At 38.9% G+C, this 21371-nt stretch overlaps 1 protein-coding gene across 2 annotated transcripts in view; it reads left to right on the forward strand.

Moving 5' to 3' along the window:
- Positions 1 to 21371, forward strand: part of EP300 (E1A binding protein p300) — a 64284-nt gene that overhangs the window by 35654 nt on the left and 7259 nt on the right. For both annotated transcript variants that reach the window (XM_050915368.1, XM_050915369.1), the window contains 17 exons: positions 742 to 851; positions 1347 to 1502; positions 2574 to 3011; positions 3544 to 3732; positions 4707 to 4863; positions 5432 to 5550; positions 6793 to 7032; positions 7603 to 7691; positions 10153 to 10233; positions 12747 to 12803; positions 14247 to 14324; positions 15405 to 15472; positions 16963 to 17113; positions 17451 to 17597; positions 18020 to 18133; positions 19895 to 20060; positions 20738 to 20902. In XM_050915368.1, coding sequence (XP_050771325.1) covers positions 742 to 851; positions 1347 to 1502; positions 2574 to 3011; positions 3544 to 3732; positions 4707 to 4863; positions 5432 to 5550; positions 6793 to 7032; positions 7603 to 7691; positions 10153 to 10233; positions 12747 to 12803; positions 14247 to 14324; positions 15405 to 15472; positions 16963 to 17113; positions 17451 to 17597; positions 18020 to 18133; positions 19895 to 20060; positions 20738 to 20902 — 2525 coding nt within the window. The remainder of the gene's footprint in view (positions 1 to 741; positions 852 to 1346; positions 1503 to 2573; positions 3012 to 3543; positions 3733 to 4706; positions 4864 to 5431; positions 5551 to 6792; positions 7033 to 7602; positions 7692 to 10152; positions 10234 to 12746; positions 12804 to 14246; positions 14325 to 15404; positions 15473 to 16962; positions 17114 to 17450; positions 17598 to 18019; positions 18134 to 19894; positions 20061 to 20737; positions 20903 to 21371) is intronic.

Raw genomic sequence — 21371 nt, forward strand, 5'->3', positions numbered from 1 at the left:
TGTATAATACTTACATAACTATGTATATTATATACATAAAAAACTATATATATCTCTAATAGCATTTCATGATCTTGTGAATGTAAGAGCTGCACATTAGCTGTTTACTTTGTTAAATAAAGAACTTGGTGCTTTTGGAACTTCTGATCATGTGAACATAGGATGGTGGGGTCAGTCAAATATGGTAGGCCTAGCCAGCTTAGGTGAGGACATGTTGGTGGCAGAGGGAAGATGGTGAGAGTTATTGCTCAGAAGGAAGGGGCAGAACCTTTGTTACATATTCAAGAAGTATTGTAGCCAATATAGAAGGTACTTAAGGAAGTCAAGGTACAGGTTGGGATTCAATTAGTGAATTTGTAATATGTAATTAAGGTAATGCAACATTCTGTAGAAAGTTGATCAGCAGTAGATGTGACACTTTGGGTTATTTATCATGTATTCCAGTAGTTCTCAAACTTCAGAGCTTTGATAACAGTTAGTGGAAACCAGTCTTTCAGGGAAAAAAACCTAGTCTGTATTCTGAAGAAGTATGGTAGCTTGGACACTTTATATTTAAAATTATTTCGTGTAACTGCTTGATAGAAGGAAGTATTTCCTTTACAGTATTGCGTGCTTGAAAACTGGTTGCTAGAAAACTAAATTAGGAAGAAACTGACAGCATTTCTTCTCCAAATGTTGAATGGTGCCCAAAGGAGAATTCAGGCCTTTGTTTATAAGTGTTTTTTTGGCACAAACGCACAGGAATGAATCAGTTTGGCCAGATGAACATGCAGCTGTCACCGATGGGACCCCGGCAAACCCCTCCTCTTCAGCACCCTGGACAGCTAAGCCAGGCTGGGGCCATGAACCAGGTCAGTGTGTGTTTTGTCCAGGGTGTTGAGCTCACAGGTTTGCTTCTGTTGGCTGTGGTTTCCTTAAAATAAATAAATAAAAGGAATTTTAAAATCAAGCATTATTTCTTCATTCTGTTGACTCTTTGGTTCTTCCTTTTGCATCTCCAGTGAAAGATTTGTCTGGTCTATGGTAAGCCTTTAGATCTTGGTGGTAAAAATCGCCTAAAAACTAAGTTTAAGTGGCTTTTTGTGCTGGTGCATTCATAAAACAAGGAACAAAAATCAATCTTAAGTCACAGTCCCAATCTGAAATCAATATTCTTTTCCTTAGCTTACAACAGAAATCATCATAATTTCTGTCTTTTGAGAAGTTATAAGCAGGCTTTCCTATTGTATCCTACAGACAAGCAGCAAGCATCAATTTCTGCAACAAGATAAATGTTTTGGGTTTTTTTTTAATGTTATGGAGGTGTACGCACATTGTGTGAAATGAGTTCCTTTCTTTTCCAACAGATGGGATTTCCTTCACGTATGCAGCAACCAGGAGTTGGCCAGCCTTCTGGTCAGAATCAGTTTCTACAACAGACCCAGTTCCCTGCTTCATCCCCGGGAATGAACACAGCGAGCATGCCTATGACTCAGCCTGGCAATCAGACACCAGTTTCTCAAGTAAGTTTCTGATTTCTGGAAGCGTTGTCAGTGGGCTTTGTCATATACTGGTTTCATTGTTCAGTTTGTAGTAATGGAGAACAACTTATTTTCTCAAGATGCTTTTGGAATTATAGTCAACTGAAGTAATTTATTGAGACTCTGCATTTTCCTGATGTAGCACTGGGAATGGCAAGGGTGAAACATTGGCTTGTTCTCAGGCTTAAGTTTAAGTGTGATGGAGGAATTCAAGTTTATTTTTATGGAGCAAAGAATAAATTGTTACTCAGCATGCAGTAGTTAAGAATTTCTTGCTGAACAGCGAAGCAGCGTAGCCTGAGAAATTAAGAGATGGTGGAATGAGTCATAAAAAGGCATGTCTATCCAGGACCAATGTGTGTTGCTGGCTTTGGGGGATAGGAGGGTTATCACTACTAAAGATCTGAACTTACAGTCTAGCAGTTTCCTTTCTGTCCTTTCCCTCTCCCTTTTCAGCAAGAACCTTTCAGGCCAGGAAGAAGTAGGGAACGTCAGTTTGCTTCTCGTTGATGCTTCTTCCTAGTTTGCAGGCAAGATTATTGTGGAGTGACAGCTTTTTTCCTTGACGGATACAATTTTTTTCTAATCTCCTAATGGTACAGTTACAGCTGTACTTATTTCTGATGATAAATTCAGTTTCTAGTCTTGGGGGTGGGGGCTTGGGCACACTAAGTGTATTTGAATGCAATTTTTCACTGTGGTGCGTTGTCCCATATTCAGGATGTACAAATCTGCAGTTTTAGAAAGAAATGTTTTGCGAACTGGGAGTGTAGGTGTGCCAGTCTTTAAATATATCAACAAGTATAAGGTAGTCTATTGAAACTTCTCTTTTAGAGCTGAATAAATCATAAAACAGCTTTATGTTCGTGTGGAGCAAAATAAATCGAATAGACTGTTTCTCCTTCTGAAATAAGAGTTTTTAAAAATAAAACAGATAGTTTGTCACATTTTAAAAGTATGCCAGTAACTGTGGGACAGCAGCCATTTGACAGTAATTTCTCTCACTTTTTTTCTATTTCAAGTCATTGCAAATGTGTACTTGTTTTCCCACAGGCACAAATGACCAGCGCTTCCTGTCCTGTGAATTCTCCTGCAATGGCTCCAGGTTCTCAAGGGAGCCATATTCACTGCCCACCTCTTCCACAGCCTCCCATGCACAGAAATTCTCCTTCTCCAGTACCTAGCCGAACCCCAACACCTCACCACACGCCCCCAGGCTTGGGATCACAGCAACAGCAGGCAGCAGCAGCTGCCACTACTGCGCCCACACCTACTCCTCAGGCAATGCCACCTGGACCACAGTCGCAAACTATGCACCCCCCTCAAAGGCAGACTCCAACGCCTCCACAGGCACAGCTGCCTCCACAAGTCCAGCCTCCAGTTCCAGTTACCCCTTCTGCAGAGCAACAGCAGCCCTTGTCACAGCAGAGCACGACTGCATCTGTTCCCACACCAACAGCACCGCTGCAGCCTCAGCACCCCACAACACCTGTAAGGAAATACTTTAATTGTGCTTCCCCTGCAAATGTTAGAGTGTAAGGTTTAATTTTCAGTTGGTCCTTTATTTTTGTGCGAGTCTGTGATAATGGAGGTAGCTCCTGGCACGTTTAATATCAAAATAGGGTTTTTTGCATTTGGGAAGTAACCTTTTTTGCATCAAGACAAGTCTATAGATCATCTAGTGTTTCCAGAGAGGGAGTATTTTTCAGAATTGTAGTGCATGTTTTGAAATTCACTGTGAAAGATGGTTGAGGTCTTTAGTTATGTCTCCATATGCACAGTGGTGGTGTACAATAGGGAAACAGTATGTAATTTTCTGTGTACTAGGCCTTCCACTGCATGTTTCTGTTGCATGTTTTTCTGTAATTGGAGTTGTGCAGCAGTATGTTCTTCAGGTGAAGCAAGCAGAAAGACTAGAGTGCATTTAAACTTGGTGGAAACGTAGTATAGGTAAAAGATAGATTAGAGAAAGAAAAATAAGTTCATTAGAAGCCTATTAGTAATGTGTGTTTTGTTCCCTCAGCTGTCACAGCCAGCCGTGAGCATTGATGGGCAGGTATCCAACCCCCCATCCACCAGCAGCACAGAGGTGAACTCTCAGCAGACTGTTCCAGAGCAGCAGCAGCCACCCTTGCAGGAAGTGAAAATGGATATTAAAACAGATGAAGGGGAACCGGAACAAACAGAGCTGCAAATGGAGGAGAAATCTGAGGTGAGATTGTCGGCCATTTGTTGGGTAGAATATCTTTATCTAGTGCTGCTAGATGCTTTTTGTCTCCATGCAAGCCATTCCTTCCAGAGTTCAATGAGACCTGTAGGTGCTACTTGCTGCTGCTATCTTGATTGTTGTCTTCCTCTACTCCGTCCTAAAACTCCGTCCTAAAGAACGGTCTCTGTTTTCTGGTGAAATGGCGGTAGAAGCCAGTGGCCACAGGAAGGACCATGATAATGTGATTGCAGCTGTGAGGCTTTTTGCTAAATGCAGATGTAAGAGGGCACTCAGGTCAGTCTTTCAGATGTTATTGGCAGCTGTTAAATGTTAGAATAGCAGATATTAGGACGGGAGCAAACGGCCTCGAGTTGTGCCAGGGGAGGTTTAGATCGGATATTAGGAAAAATTTCTTCACTGAAAGGGTTGTCAACCATTGGAACAGGCTGCCCAGGGAAGTGGTTGAGTCACCATCCCTGGAGGTATTTAAAAGATGTGTAGATGTGGCACTTAGGGACATGGTTTAGTGGTGGACTTGGCAGTGTTAGGTTTGCGGTTAGACTCGATGATCTTAAGGGTCTCTTCCAACCTAAATGATTCTATATGTACATGATGGGCTGCTTTACTGGGCTCTGACAGCTTGTCACTAAGGATGGCTAGGAGTGTGGCCGCCAGTAGCGTCATCCTGGCAGCTCCAGTGTACGAGACACTGTTAGACCTGCCTGAAGAGCTGGATGAGTACCTGTGTGTCTACTTGCAGCTCAGAATGGTTAGCAGCTCATCATTGCTACTACTGCAGTGTTTAAAGATGCGTTCTAGCACATCTGCTCAAGTTTTAGGCAAGTTTTGACTACAAAGTAGATACCCTTAATCCTAGGGTAGAGTGGTGTGCAGGTTGGCAGATAGGTTTAAAGGACAGAAACACGGATGGGTGACTTCACAGGAGACTAAGTGACAGGCTCCAAACTACTTTCCAGGTTAAAGTAGAACCAGTCGTGGAGGAATGTAAACCAGACCCAATGGAGCAAGAAGAGAAGAAATCTGAAGTGAAGACTGAAGTACCAGAGGGGGAAGAAAGACCTACTACTCCAGCTACTCAGTCTTCTCCGGCAGCTGGGCAGTCTAAGAAAAAAAGTAAGCAGGAACAGTTTTGACTAAAATTCACTGCATCTCCCTAGGGAAATCTTTGGGGGGAAAAAACCCAAGCTTTCTTCATTGATACTGAGTAGGCTTATATGGATTGTTCTTTGTGGCTTTTGGACAAAAATGTCTAATAATACACATGCTTGTAATTGGCTTTGGACAAGTTCTTTAAGGCTTTAGTATTAGACATTAAGCCTTAGTAAAATTGTCAGTACAATAGAGATTTGAAATACTCTTTAGTTACAGATTTTTCTAGGCAAGTTTTTTCTTGGTACCTCAGAGGGGGGCCATATCTGGAATGTAAACGAGCTCTACTAAATTTAGCAGTGTCTTCCTATGATAAAAACAAGATTCTCTTTAATATTTTGGCCATCTTCTTGCATCCAGGTGATCATTTTAATATCCTCCTCAGAATTCAGTGTTGCAGAGGATAAAGAAGTCGTGCTAAGTACCCTAAACCCATTGTCTGTAGTCTTTTTCCACAGACCTCACATTTTCCAGCAGGTTTCTTCCTTACAGCTGTTTCTGCTATCTTTCTGATGTTGGTTGTTTTTCAAAGTTTTCAAGCCAGAAGAGTTGCGGCAAGCGCTTATGCCAACACTGGAGGCACTTTACCGTCAGGATCCAGAGTCTCTTCCATTTCGACAGCCTGTGGATCCCCAACTACTAGGAATTCCTGTGAGTGTCTTAGCAAGATACTTTCCTGGCTTTAATTCAAAACTACTATATTATGACATACCTGTTTGAGAACAGCTTAAGTCTGTCTTGTTAAACATGCATTTGAAGAGGTTTGGCTTAGGCAGTGTAACATACAATGTCTGACTTAAGGAAGTTTGTTTTTTCAAAAGCTTGTTCGGTTCTGTGTTCCTTCTGATAAATAAGCAGGTATACCATACATTGAAGTCATTACCAGCAGATCCCCAGTGCTGTGTGGGCTTTTTGTGGATGTTGCTTCATGTTGTGAAGCTTCTATTGCTGAATTCCATAGGTGTTTTTCATCATATATAAAACTTCACTGAATATGTGGGAAATTAAGCATATCAAGACCACTTTAAAAAAAAAAAAAGTCCATCAATGATTATTAATCTGTTACAAGCAAGGAAGAGACTATTCAAGTTATAGTTTTTGTTTAGGTCAAATTTTCTGCTTGTTTTAGAATTGTCTTCAGAAGACATTACTGTCCTTCAGCAATCTGTGTTTTAAACTCTCTGGATTGACTACACAAGTTTACTACTTATACACAACTATATATACATAGAAGTCCTACTTAGGTCCTTTGGGCAACATTTTTTGCCTGAAAGGTTTTTTGTTTGGTTTTGGTGTGGGTTTTTTTTTTTTAGGATAGATACTGCAAAAATTCAAGGCCTGCTGTATTATAAGCAGGGATAAATATTGCTAATATTCTTTAACAAGCTCTCAATTGGCTGTCATATTCTGAGGGCTTTTGTAGGAGAAGTGGTCCCATAACTGATGGGGGGATTGGAAAAATGCATTCTTTAGAGGAGACATGATATCTTTTATTCTTTTTGTTTATTAGGTTGTCTGGTCTACTAAAAACAGTTGCTTTCTATTAATGCTCTTGTGTATATGCTCAGATCACAGTGGCTACAAAAACAATGCCATTTCCTACTTTTTGTAATACTTGTTTTGCTGACTAAAATTAGAGTGGCTTTATTTCATCAGGAGTGGAAGAGCAATAGAGCCTGAGAAATAAAGGAATAATGAAAAGAAAGCACTGGGGAGTGATATGGTATTACTTAGAGATTTCATTTCATGTCACAAGCAGTTTGATGATCAAGTCAGGGAGGAACCTGTTTTTCTTGATGTACTGCAGAAGAATTTATATGCTGAGAATGCACATGCTGTCATGTCACAACATAGTTTTGTAGTAGTGTTTTGATATGCTGCGCACTCTTGCAGGATTATTTTGACATAGTGAAAAACCCCATGGACCTTTCTACTATCAAGAGGAAGCTAGACACAGGACAGTATCAGGAACCGTGGCAATATGTAGATGACATTTGGCTCATGTTCAATAATGCCTGGCTGTATAACCGCAAAACATCCCGAGTATATAAGTACTGTTCCAAACTGGCAGAGGTGTTTGAGCAAGAAATTGACCCAGTTATGCAGAGCCTTGGTTATTGCTGTGGAAGAAAGGTAAGAAAATAAATATTTTTAGTCTGCTGCTTGCTTCCTGGTATTGAAGGGGGAAAAATACAGCAGTTGCAGTTGTTAGTAGTTACGGTGTGTCAAAAATTTTGAAAGTTTACCAGGATTTAGCAATCCTGAGTAATCTGATTTTGAGGTTTTTATGGATCTTCTAATTCTATCTATTGCTTAAATCATCTGTTTGTATATAAGCCCTTGGGGGGAAAAAAAGTCAGTAACTGAAGGCTTATTTTGATTAGGGCGAACCCGTTTGCTATTGCAAATTAAACAGATGTGTTTTTGTAACTGCAGAAGTAGTGCTCTCTATTTCACTGTGTATTGAGACTGTATTTCCATTGTCTTGTTTTGATACTGTTTTTCCGTCTTTGGAGAAGAGCTAACTTGAGAATAGCCGCCCACTGAACATTTTTTTATGACTAGCACTTCATACACTTGCTGTACTGTGAGATCTGTGCACAGAATAAGGTGGAAATGATTGTTGTCTGGGTCACGCTTGCTTCCCATGGAGAGCAAGTGAAAACACGTATGAGTATTAAGATGACCCATTCCTCTTTGCAGTTGGAGTTCTCGCCACAGACTTTGTGTTGCTATGGCAAACAGCTATGCACAATCCCTCGAGATGCCACTTACTACAGTTACCAGAACAGGTAAGGAAAACTCACTTGGTGCCGTTTTGTGCATGCTGCAATCAATCTGTTAAAGGCATGCATGTATTTACGTATACACCCTCTTTATATGTGTACTCCTTTGTGTTTTAAGATAAAAAATTTGCTGGAAGTGCCCTTAAATAGTTTGCCTTGTGTGTTAATGATTTCTTTCTGCAAAAGTTCACTACAGCCTTTGCTTTTCCTCTTTTGTTTGCAGAAACATGATGTTTTACTGAATTTTTATCCTGCAGTTAATTAAATGTTCAGTTATCTACAAATCATATATACAAGTCTGTTGTCTTTGCTTCCTACTATGCAGCAGTATTTTTCATGCAGAACACTGAGTAAACTATGCAGCAAGTATATTAATGCTCATAATACATATTATACTTGGCAAGTCTTTTGTTTTTCTCATGATGTTAACATTGAAGAGCAAACTTACTTTTGTGATGCAAATTTTCATTGGAAGATTTGTGTATTCAGATCTTCAGTAGATTGATGCTTGCTTTTTCTCCCGAAGTTTTCTTAAGGGAGTTGTCTTGCAGTAGCTGTCAGCAGCTGTGTAAAGTGCTGTCGCTTCTACAGCTCTTTTGAATGATTTTTTTTTTTTTTTTTTTTTTTTACTTGGGGTTTAATAACAGATTTAAACCTATTTGCCTTCTGAAAGAAGGTTTCTTGCTAGGCATCTCTTTGCCAATTGTGGAAGCGAGGCAGGAAGAAGCAGGGAAATACATGCTTTAATACTCCCATATCCCCTGGCCTGTCACCAGAACACACCTGTTAGAGCGGAGGGCTGGTTACCTCCATCAATTTAGTTCCTGCTCTCCATTCTTTCCAACACCTTAAACAAACAAACAAACAAAACCCCAGAATAACAAAAACACTAAGGCTTTTACCTGAAAGCCAGGAAGATTTTGCAATAATTATAGTTTTCTTAAGCACCTGGTCAGGTGAAAGCAACTAAAGAGCTACAGGAGTTATATCTTAACCTTCTTAGGCTTCATAACGGAGGCTTCAGTGAATGGAGGTTTTTAGGCATGAAGAAGTAGAAAATAAGTTTATAGTATCCCATAATAACTGTTGTAGTTTTAGACTTACATAGTGTAGAGCATTTCATATCATGTCAGTATCTTCTGCTTATGTTTATCTATGGGCAAGCACTAGATGGACCAAAAGACTATTATTCCAAAATCTGATATGCTTTACATGTTTTCAAACATTAGAAGGGAATGTTTGCACTGTAAAAGGTGCATACATGTGACTTGTAAATTATTATATACACAGATGCATATATATCTATAGACTGAAATGTACAATTCCAGAAGTACTGTTCTCTGCATTATCTCAGATAAAAACTGGGAGAGAGGGTTGAGACCTGTCTTTTTAGCCTAACAGCTGCTATAGTGTTGGGTTGTGTGGCTTTCTTAAAAACTTGCTTGATTTTTCTTTTATTTCTTTTTATTTTTAGATGTCTTGTGCACTCAATTAACATGCCTTAGTAATGGAGAGGCCACAGCTTTAGACCATTTCTGAGGGATGGGGTAGAATCTTGAATTAATCACTATTTTATTCAAGTATAAATCTTTCTCTGCAATGCTTGCTGTATTGATGCCTGGACTGTTCGACACTCAAACTGGGCTATGGCAGAATCATATCAATGTAGAGCATTATGCGTGTAGTTAATGTTACGTATTTAGTTAACATACAGTTTGACAGTTCTATAATTAATGTCTAAGATTTTTGAGGACAGTTTTTATTGTTCTTGAAGCTTCTGATGTTTAGCTTTCCCTTTCAACTGGGAGAGAATCCTGTGGCCTTTCAGCATTTATATGTTTAAGATGGAAGACTATCCCTCTTCCATAGATCTCCTGCAGATCCTCCTGCCAACAGAACTGCTGTGCTGATGTACAAGTCAGAGTAGCAGTTCTTCCTTCCTTCTGCTCTTTCCCCTTTCTCATTTTAATTCTTTGCTGTACGTGGCATGGATTATTAAAATGAAGAGGGTATGGGTATGCTAAAATGGAATACTCTTGTTTAATTTGCTTTAATCATTTGCTGCTTGTGAACCCATTTGAGAGATTTAATGCTAATCTGTGCTTTGCCTTGGCTTTCTGCTTTGTGTTGTCTTGTCCTGCTTCTATGTTTTTGGTTTTGTCCTGCAAATCCCCATTTCTTTGTTTGTTCGTGTGTGTGTTATTTTTTTATTTCTCCTTCATGCTTGTCATTGTCTGCACTTGGCTTTGATTGCGCAAAAAAAAAAACCAAACCAAAAAAACCAAACCAACCAAACACAATGTGGGGCCCATAAATCTGCATCATTGAATATCCTTGTCGCCGTTGATGACCTGCTCTCTGCTCCTGTCCCTTCCTTGGCCTGCTGTGATTGGTGGCTCCGTTGCTTGACTTGGGCTGTGTTGTGTGGACGGAGCAGTTCACCCAAATATGGCCTTCTTGCTGACAGGTATCATTTCTGTGAGAAGTGCTTCAACGAAATCCAAGGGGAGAGCGTTTCTCTGGGAGATGACCCATCACAACCTCAAACGTGAGTTATTTGTGTTTGCTTGGGCTGTGCATTCATAAGCTGTACCATGGTCTATAAGGCTTTCTCAAAGAGAAGGAGGTTAGTTTTAGGTAACGCTTGCTGTTTGTAGGCTAGTAGAAGGTGGACCAGATATTCTTCATAAAAGCCTGGAGTTGTGCTGTACATTTTTTTTTTTTCTTTAAAATCTGGACTGAACAAACTGTAGTGAAAAATAAGCACTTAGTGCTTAAAATTGCAACTATACCAATAGAGGGGAAACAAGAGAATCGCTTTTTTGCTGAAAAAAATGTGAAAGTATTCTACTGCAGAAAAATAACCATGCCTGCAGGCAGGTAGGTGATAGACATAGTTTGAAATAGTCAAATGTACCATTCTGTTTATAGACTGGCTATGCTATTAAACTTGTATTCAACTTCAGATTGTTTTTCATGCAAATCAGAAGCAGGCAACCTCCTTTTGCCATACAAATATTTTACTGTTGGAGTGCCATCTGCTTATGAGAAATGCTGTGCAGTTGTTGAGGAGATCACAGTAAAAGGCTGTGCATGGATTTAGTTGCCTTTTCCATGCTGGTGGCAAACTGTTGGGACAGTCTTTCATTCTGCTGTACCCTCCTCATACCTCCCCCCAAAAAATCTTGAAACAGAATTTTGGGAGACTAAGGAAGCCCTTGAGGGACAAATGAGTGCCAAGCAGTTACTCTTTGAGCTGTTGAAGAAAGCTCTTTGGGAGAGGGTATTGCAGGAACACTGCAGATAGAAGCAAGTGAGAAACTTAGGAAAGTCTGAAGCCAAGGGGAGCGTTGTCAAGAGTTGGTAATTGGACAAACTGAGTTAACTTTCACTGGAAGTAGAAGTTGTCTTTAGTAGCATGTTACCAAATCCTGGTTGTGCTGATGGATGTATCTAGAACAGTAGTGAAAGAATCCATTGGGGCTTGGGAAGATGTAAGAGTACATCTGCCTTTCTGGAAGGAAAAAGGAAGAAATAATGTTTGCATGCTGGTCAGTACAATGGGCCATGTCCCTGTGGATAGTATGGATTATTAGTCTAGTAGAAGCAAAGACCCAAAGTTTAATCAATATTGTCCAGTTTTGTTAATATGAGAGGTGGGATATGAAGTACTTGCATATGAGAGAAGCAAGTATCTATATACATGTACATGAGAGAGTACGATCTTTCTCATACACATAAGTTGGAATGGTTTGCCACAAACTTTTGAGTCAGGGTAGAAGGCAGCATAGAGAGCTTTTGATTTTTACACTACATTTGGAAACACAGATGCTGGATACAAAACTTTTTTTTTTTTTTTTTCAATAATGAAGACAATCAAAAGCTCTTTGAACACAAGCAATGGTAAGAAGGTACTTCCAGCTCCTGGTATTCTTTTTCATAGCTGGTTTAAATGCTTGGTTGTTGTGTAGTGAAAATGGAGGTTATAGGCTGCGCGTGAGGAGCAAGTACACTTTTGAATGTTCTCTCACCCGCTTACAGGCTTTCTCTTAGGAACTCATTTTACTGGGGCATAGAGATCCTGCTCACTTCCTCTCTTCCCACAACCTGTAGGTAAAATGAACAAAAGCAAAAAAGATTAGGAATATGTATGTCAGGTCCTGTTTACAGTTCTACTCACCATATTATAATAATAGTTTGAAGTAATTGGGAGATTGAACTTCCCTCATTTATCTGATCAGGAGCTTGAAGTATTCTGCAGGTGGCACTATTCAGAATAAACACTAAAATAAAAGGATAGGAAGGTTAGTGCACCTCATGTAAACTGGATTGAGTCTCTGTCATTGCTTCTCCTAGAGGCATGTACTGATCTTCTCGTGTTATACAGCACCCTCTTTGGGGTAAATTCTCAGAGATCTGGGTGTTCTTGTATGATTTTTTTTTTTTTTCTGGACTATTTTGAACCAGATTGGTGTAAAAGATACCTGGGACCTCACTGTCATAAAAGATGGAATTTCTAGCCTTGCAAATGCTGTAGGGAAGGTAAAGATAGTGTAGAGTAACGGCTGGGCTGGGGTTTGCAGGGTTTGGAAGCTGAAATGTATCCTTTGAAGTTAATCTAGGAGGAGGGCTAGGGGAATCTGAAACAAGATAACCTACCTTTCTCAGTAATCAAAGGTAGCTGGAATTCTCTGCCTTCAGAATATCAGAGAGGCATATCAAATAGTCCTTTCACTATGAAATACTGATCAGACTGATCCAAAACTTGAATGTCAGCAAGTTTTACCATTTATTCTGTAGTAAAACTGAATAAGGGAGTAATGTGGTTCTCTGCAAGCTGTTGTCCCATAGAAAAGAATGTTTTGCACAGGCAGAGTCAAGGGTGGCATACACTTCAGTTGTCTGTCAGTTTGTGAAATACAACTCCTTTCTGTGTAGTGCCAGTAAGTGTTTAAAAAAATCTGCTTGCAAGTTTTGTCTTGGTGTGTGGATATGTGTGGTATGGCATGAGTGTATGTTGTCTTGTGTTAAAACTGAGTTTTATTGCCTGTTTCTCTGTAGCACGATAAACAAAGAACAGTTTTCAAAAAGGAAAAATGATACACTGGACCCTGAACTGTAAGTAATGCTGTCACACTTCGAATGGTTCTCATTTCATTATAATTGCTTTCTAAAAGACATGTTATTCATTCACCATCAGCTTTGTTTTTCAGTATTTTCCAAATTTCATGTAGCTCTGCTAGCCAGCAGGGGCTGCTCAGTAAGCAGCATATCTGGCATTCTGTGCTGAGAACACAAACCACCACAGCTGTACTTGAGAAATATGTAACGCTGTACGTATGGGCTGAAATTATTGCATTTTGTTGTCTTGAATGTGGATTCAGCAGAGGGATGAATGCAGATAACTCTGCTTTGAAACCCTGTTGTGGCAAATGCTCAAGTCTCAGAACTGATTTGAGTCATTTGGCAGTAGCTGTTTTGGTGCTGTTGGCTTTTCTAGTTGTCATATTTTACAGGCAGCTGTAGTAGAAGGAAAAGTTATTAAATTTTAGTCAGCCAGTTCTTCTACACTGCTCTGGAAGCAGAACTGTAGACATTCAGTAAAGTTAAGATGATGGTGACTCAGCTGCTTTTCTTCATATTCCTGAGGGGTTTTTTGAGGCCACTTTACGTGGTCCTGCATTAGACACCTATGCTGCTACTCTGCAAACATTATCTTCATTCTCGAATGAGCAAAAAGGATATTTATTCTTCCCACGCCATCCTTCTAAGGGCATAAGGGTCAGCCAGTTCTTCTGTTTTACAGGGGCTGTGGGAAGGAGAGAGTAGTAACTTGATTGATAACTTTTCTTTCCCTTTGTAGTGAAGATACAGCCTAACGCTAGAATACAAGCCTAACTTACAGTATGATACCATATGCTCTACATAAATGACAGCTATTCATTCAAAGTCTGAGACTCTTACAGACATGTTCAGGAGTCAAATTGTCCTGATACCTGAAGCAACATTAGGTATTTGGAGAATTCTGTTCACCAACATCTGTGAAGTAGACAATATCGCTTAACCTCAGTTGTCCTTAAATCTCTGCTAGTCTTCTGAAAGTGACTTTGATATTGCTTCTGTTTTCTTCCTTCCCACCTTTCTGCAGTGTATTTGCAATGTATGCCAGACTTCCAAGCATAGTGGGGCAACTAGCAGCCAACTATTTCTCCTGGTTCTTTGCTTCTGACACCTGTGAATCCATTTTCCTCTCTTCATTATAGCAACAAGCAGTTTACAGATTTTATCCGTATAAGGGCTTCACTTTAAAAAATGAGTGAAGTGGATGGCAGTAAGGCAAGCAAATGATAATAATAATGTGTCCCTGCGTAGTCTACCTGACTTGAGCTGACAGATTCTTAATTCATTCTGGAGGCTGTTCTCAGCATAGATATGCCTTCTATGTTAAATTGGCTCAAGAGCCTAAATGCTAGAACTCCTCTAATAAAATATTACAAAATATACAAGCAAGTAATAATACTACTAACCTTCCTTCCATTCCCTGTTTTTTTCCTTCTACAGATTTGTTGAATGTATAGAGTGTGGAAGAAAAATGCACCAGATCTGTGTTCTTCATAATGAGATAATCTGGCCTTCTGGGTGAGGAATTTCCCCTTCTTAATTAGAGAGTATATGATAGATTTACTAGCGTTATTGCATAAACTTCCTTATATTGGTTATATTTAAATGAGTGTCTAATGGAAGAAGTTGCATTCCCACCTGAAAATTTTACAGAATCTATAGGGTAACATCAAATTTAGATATCATATCTTAGTGTGTTGTGTGTGAAGTTGTTTCTAATCTTAAATGTTTCTAACATTCCTTTGTGTGGAAGAGGGCCTTTCAGCCTTATGTTTAAGCCTTTTATGTTTAAAGATACTAGTCCTTCATGAAAAGATGTTTTTAGTTCTGGTAACAATTTCATACTGATCTATTTTCTGTACAAATCATATTGCTTTGTCATCTTCAAAAAATTTTGTAACAACTAAAGAATTTAACAGGTGAATTCACTTTTTTGACCTCGGTGATCAGATTAAATCTGAAAAACAATCTAGTCTTCTTTAGATACTCCATAGTTCTTGATCAACATACTGAGTTTTCTTCTGATTGCTTTAAAAGCTTTTTAAACAAGCTGATAACTTATATGTAGCTAAAGCTCTGTAAGAGCTTAAATGTTCCCTTTCTTGACAAGAAAGCTATGACTTACCGTTCACTTGTCCCATCCACGTTGCTGCAGAAGAGAGCAGACATCCTGTAACTGAGGAAGAATCTGCCCGTCATTTCATGCTACAGTGTACTTGGGCGTTTAGGAAAAAACCCCAGCCTTTTGCTTTATGTGTTGCGGTATCTCATCTTCATCAGAGACAGCAGTTTGAGACTATTTGTTCCAAGAATGCTGTAAGCCAATATTGTTAGACCTGCCGGGCTTGCAGGTGGTCACATAGGTGATTGACAGGAGATGCACCTCCTGGAGCTTAGATCCTCCTCTGCAGCTCTGAAACAGTTGGGCTGTTTCTGCTGGCACTGTTCTTTGTGCTGTCTTTTATTTCAAATTTCACTTAAGGTATTTTCCAGACCAGATAAGATCTGGTGAAAGATTTTGCTTCTAATGGTAAGATGCTAAGGAACTTTACGGTCTAACTTGGGGTGGTTTTTCACTTTCTCCAATTTTTGCTTCAGCTTTGTCTGTGATGGCTGCCTAAAGAAAACAGGACGCACCAGGAAAGAGAACAAATTCTCTGCTAAAAGTAAGATTCTGAGACTTGCACCACCAAATCTTAAATGATTTGTTAAGAATGGGAAAGAGGTGGTTTTTATGCTCATTTTGCATTTATTTCAGGTTTTTTTGAGTTAAAGGAGGATACTTTTGGTCAGTTCTGAACACCAGTTCTGTGATGTTCAGAATGTTTGCATTCGCAGGTGGTGTTGTTGGTTAATAGTCTGTTGTAGAGGGTTAACATACTGTTTTAGAGCACTGCTAATGCAAGATACACATCCTTTTATCTCAATTGCAGTATTAATAGCATTGGGAAATAGTTGCTATGTGACTGCAGTCTAACTTAGATTTATGATAACGTGTTCAAGTCACTGTGATTACTGCTGCTCTTAAAAACTTTGATGGAGGGAGATAAAGGTTGCATCACCTGGTGACAAAACTCTCTATAGACTTTTCCTCTTGATCAAGGCAGCTGATTTGAAGGCAGTGTAGGAGGAAATTTGTGCAGTCATTGTCCATCTGTTCTATAAACAAAGTAAGTCTTTCAGAAGCCTCTTAGGTTGGTGTACTTCTTAGAAATAGTGACTATATTTACATTTCTGCTAAAAAAAAAAAACCAAAAACAAAAACAAAAAAAACCTGGCCAACCAATAGCATCAAGATTCAGCAATCCATTCAATGAATGGTTTCAACATTTGAGTCTTTTTCCAAAGTCTCCAAAATCAAAACTCCCTAGATTCACCAAGAATACAGGAAGAATACAAGGGTTCTTTCACAGTTTTTGCAGGTTTTTGATTCTAGCAACCTGTATGTATTGCATACTTAATGTAGTATAGTGATGCTTTACTGAAAGGTGTCAAAGTGGAAAAATGAAAAGCTGATTGGCAGATATGTAACTCTACCAGAAGTAATGGACAGCAATGAGACAGGCCCTGTTACACCGGAAGTCTTAAACTCCCTTTCAGCTTTAGGTTTTTGTCAGTTAACGTTATGCTTGTACTTCTTTTGTACGAAGGTTGTTTGAAAATGAGAAACTTCTAAACTAACTACGTTACTTGCACATACAGTTGTACTTAGTTGTTCTTTCCATTATTGAAATATATTCTTCTGGTAAGTGGAGAGACTAACTTGGCTATTGTGGCTTTATAGACAGAATATACTTTCAAATGCAACATCTGCTCTTGAAGCTATGTCTGAGAGCAGTGTTTTGTAATCCAGTTTAAGTAATTAATAGCTTCTATTCAGGAGAAGCCTTAACTGTGATTGACTTTTAAGACAGATAGAAATGGGGTTGAAATACAGATTCTTTCTTCATTTAAATAACTTATAAACGATAAACGTACCCGCAGGTGAAAAGCAGCTCACCCCAGCTAGAAGTGTTAGTGTTTAAAGATAAAGCTTTCATTTATGGTAACATACTGCATAAATTAAGAGTCACTTTTCATTTAACATCCGAATAGAGAAATCACATTTGAACAGTTCAGTTTTGTATATGTTTAGAGCTGTATTTTTCTCCTGCAGGGTTACCGGCTACAAGACTTGGTACCTTCTTGGAGAACAGAGTCAATGATTTCCTAAGACGACAGAATCACCCTGAGGCAGGAGAGGTTACAGTTAGGGTGGTACACGCATCTGACAAAACTGTTGAAGTAAAACCAGGAATGAAAGCAAGGTATGTTCTTTCCACTTCTAAATTTGCTTTCTTTTGGGGGAGGTGGAAGCTATTTGAATTTACTTACATGGTACTATTTCAAAAAAATATTCAAAACCTCACTGCTGACCAGTTCTTGACAAACAGATGTTACGGCAGCATATTAATTAGTTGTGATGAGTGTCATCTTTTTCATAGTACAAAGCGGATGCCTTGTATTTGAGTAGTCTGTAAGCATCTGACTTTAAAATTGCACTAAAATTACACTTACAGTAGCCCTCATCATTGTTGCCTTTACCTAGTGACATGTATTCTCCAATATGTGAATATATTCCTCTTTACCCTCTGTAATCTGCAGGTTTGTAGACAGCGGAGAGATGGCTGAGTCTTTCCCTTATCGAACAAAAGCGCTTTTTGCCTTTGAGGAGATTGATGGTGTAGATTTGTGCTTCTTTGGGATGCATGTACAGGAGTATGGCTCAGACTGTCCTCCACCCAATCAAAGGTGAGGAGCTGCATGAAAGTTTATTTTATTTTGGTACTGTCTCAGTTGCATGAACCTTCTGAGGCTTGTATAGAGCTTCAGTGTTGCATATGTGAAGACTCTGAGTGCTGTTAGCTTTTAGAATACAAAGTAGCTTCTGTAGGGAATGTGTCAGTTAAGAGTTGCTTCTTACTCGAGATGCTGGCTGGCAGACAGTATTGCCTTAAGGATCAGTTGTCAGTATTCTCAAGGAAGGGATTGGATAATTTTAGAGAGATGAGGCTAGGATATCAAAAGAAAGCTGAGTTCTAGAGGTAAATTAGGATCAGAGGCTTTGAAGATTGTTGTTGTATTGGATGCTGCAAATGTATAAAATGTGAATAAACTTGTAGAACTTCTTTTGAAATCTCTGCTTCTCATCATGCCTTTTTTGGTTTTTTTAGGCGAGTGTATATATCTTACCTTGACAGTGTTCATTTCTTTCGCCCTAAATGTTTGAGGACTGCTGTCTATCACGAAATACTAATTGGATATCTAGAATACGTCAAGAAACTAGGGTAAGTCTTTTAATGTTTTCTTCTGAGCAGCATTTGTGCTAGGTAGTTCTTATTGCAAATGAAATTACTACATCCTCTTGTGCAGAATATGGTGCCTAAATATCAGCTGATGATAGAATAGCTTGGCAACAACTGTGTATAGCAGAAAAGGAGAAAAGACAAAAAGGGATTGCAGGCTTTTCAGGAGAGGCTGATGCTTCAGATATTTTTAGGTTTCCAAACTTATGTAAAACTTCCTTAGGTCTAAGTAGAAAAAGTGAGCCTTTTTGTCTGGACCATAAAATTTTGCTGGCCTTGTTGATAGCGCAGTCCTCTCGTAATGCCTCTGATTTAATCAGGTCATTCCTCTGGGCTGGCAAGTAAGTTCTTACCCATGTTTATAAGGAGAAAAGAAAGTGTATTCTGTCTGTGCTGATTAACTCCTTAACAGCTGTGTAAGGCCACTAAGAAATCTCTTATAGAACGAGTAGTTGAAATTGTGACAAACTGAAAAGTTAGAAGAGAAAGAGGAGCGTATACTTGGGACAGCACGAAAGAGAACACAGAACAACTGAGGAAATGAGGAAGGTGGAAATTAAATGACCACGATTACTGAGGTAGAAAAGGCAGTGAAGTAAACATCAGTCTATTGTTAAAGGTATCTGGTGTAGCTTGGCAGAGTTATTCATGAAGAAACTGTTAGGGACTATGTTTAAAGTAGTTGCACGAGAAAAATTAGGGGAGTCAGAATGGAGGTGGGTGGTACTGTCTTCAGTACCTCAGTGAGATGATATATTCCTTAGTACTTCAAAGGCATACGTTAGACTTCTTTCTGCTTTTTTTATTGTGTATTTTCTAACCTGTGAGTCTAAAATTGCTCATAGAGCTCAGGCCTCAGTTTTACTTAATGGTGTTTTCTGTGCTAATGGGTAACATCAGGTTCTCATTTTGGGAAAACAATATTGGTCACGCAGTATCATCTCTCCCTTCTCAGGCAGAAGGAATGACAACTGGCTGCAGTTCCCAGGGTTTGGGTAGGGTTCTGCAGAGCTGTTTCTCAACACAGCAAGGATGGTTATTTTTCTCTAACTTGAGATTGGATTATTCCTCCTACTGGAGTTCTTTTGAAAAAATAATAGAGAAGAACTGAGGATGAAGAAGTGATCTTTGTGGTATTATATTCTCTGCAGCTGCTACTATTTGGATGTCATCTGTCTTCATAGTACTTAGATTGTACACCCCATAGCATAGGTTGACAGTGACTGTTTATTCCCAGATATAATTGTGAAACCTTTTAAAACTGATCCTCAAAGTTAAAAACCAGAGGATTTACAGTGGAAAAGTGAATTGTGTGTTTAAGTAAATCTGTTTTTAAAATGTTGCTAGATAATGAATGACTGCACTGTCTCAAGGAAAAAGAATTCTGGCTTTTACTACTGAAATACCTAATCTCCATCTTTCTCTTATTAGTTAATTGGGAGGTGGCAATTGCAGGTCTGTATCAGGCTTTGATTTTTATCTAGACTGGAAAACGTGCACACTTTATATAAACTACTCCACATGTAGCACTGAATTTTTAAAAATTAGTGAAAAGATGGTAATGCTATCGCATGAATGAAGCCGGAATGAACACTAGAATTAAAATCTTGGAGAGTTATAATTATTGTCCATCTGGTAACACCAGCCAACTTTGTGGTGGCTCCATCTCGTGGCAGAGAAGAGATCAAGCTCTAGTGTTAATCATCAGAGCCCACATGTACTTTTTTTGTCTAATGATGCTAGGTATACTACTGGACATATCTGGGCATGCCCACCTAGTGAAGGAGATGACTACATCTTCCATTGCCATCCTCCTGACCAAAAGATACCTAAACCCAAACGACTGCAAGAGTGGTACAAAAAGATGCTGGACAAATCTGTGTCAGAGCGCATTGTCCATGATTACAAGGTTTGTTAAGTGTATGTTTGTATTGGGGAGAGGGGTTTGACCAGTCTTGTCTTAGTTTCTTCCTTGCCTGATGCATTGTGCCTGATTCTTGGAGTTTACTTGTATTAGTTTTAAGTGAATTGAGCCCTAAAAGTTTAGAGTTAAAATATATCCTTTTCAAAGCATGTAGCTTCTGAAATCGTTCTAGCCAGAGATTTGAAATGATTCCTTAGAACAAACTAAATTCTTGAGGAATACTGTACAAGAGAGCAAATCTCATTTGATTAATACAAAGAAAATATATGGAATCTTTAATCTTCCTGTATTAAATAAAATTGCAGTGTTCGGCTGCTGACGCAGTTAGAAGTATGTAAAAATCTTTGGAATTATCAGGACTTCAGCTAGTGTTGACAATAGAGTGATCATATTGTCCTATTTGGTCAATATGCATATGGAAGCCTAGCACATGGTAATGATTTATTTCTTCGGAGTGGGAATATTTGAAATGTATTTGACAAACTGTCTGTAACTGATGCAGTGTTAAATCTGCACTTAGAATGTGCTCTCATAAAATGAATTGAAATATTAAGCTCTCCTTTGTTTGATCTGCTCATGCCTTTTTTTATTGCTTCTTGAAAAGGTTGCCTTTACTTATGTGACGTGTAATAGTGGTAACCAAGTGTTCTGCTCTTTTTCAGGATATATTTAAGCAGGCAACAGAAGATCGTCTAACGAGTGCAAAAGAGCTACCTTACTTCGAAGGTGATTTCTGGCCTAATGTTCTAGAGGAGAGCATTAAGGAACTAGAGCAAGAGGAAGAAGAACGGAAGAGAGAAGAAAACACTAGTAATGAAAGCACGGATGTAAGAATGCTTCTGTTATTTCATGATCTAATGTATAAGTTGTGATTACATATGGCTAAATTAAAAAAAAGGGGGAGGGGCCTAAGCACTTTGGTTAACTGGCTTTTCCACCTTTCTAGCTTCACTCTAATATAAATTTCAATTTTACATCTTATAAATACCACTAAGCTACATTCGTATGAGCAGTGGCTGTTCATATGGCCATAAACCTAACTAATTACCAAAGTCAATTAGATTGAAACAGCTGCTAGTTGAATATTTTGCTGCTGAAATCCAGTTGTTATCAATGTTCATGCTGCAACCTCAGCTTGGCTTGGAAGCTTTTTCCTTAAGCTTTAGCTTTTGAAAAGTGGCTAACTCTTCTCTTTCTAACTTAGATGTTATAATACCAATCTTAGCAGAATGTTCTGAGAAAGTAACAGAGCGCTGTGATTTGGTAGTTTACTCTCTATAGGTTTTTTTAGTAGAA

The sequence above is a fragment of the Gymnogyps californianus genome, chromosome 1 (assembly GCF_018139145.2).
Source record: "Gymnogyps californianus isolate 813 chromosome 1, ASM1813914v2, whole genome shotgun sequence".
Classification (NCBI taxonomy): Eukaryota; Metazoa; Chordata; class Aves; order Accipitriformes; family Cathartidae; genus Gymnogyps; species Gymnogyps californianus.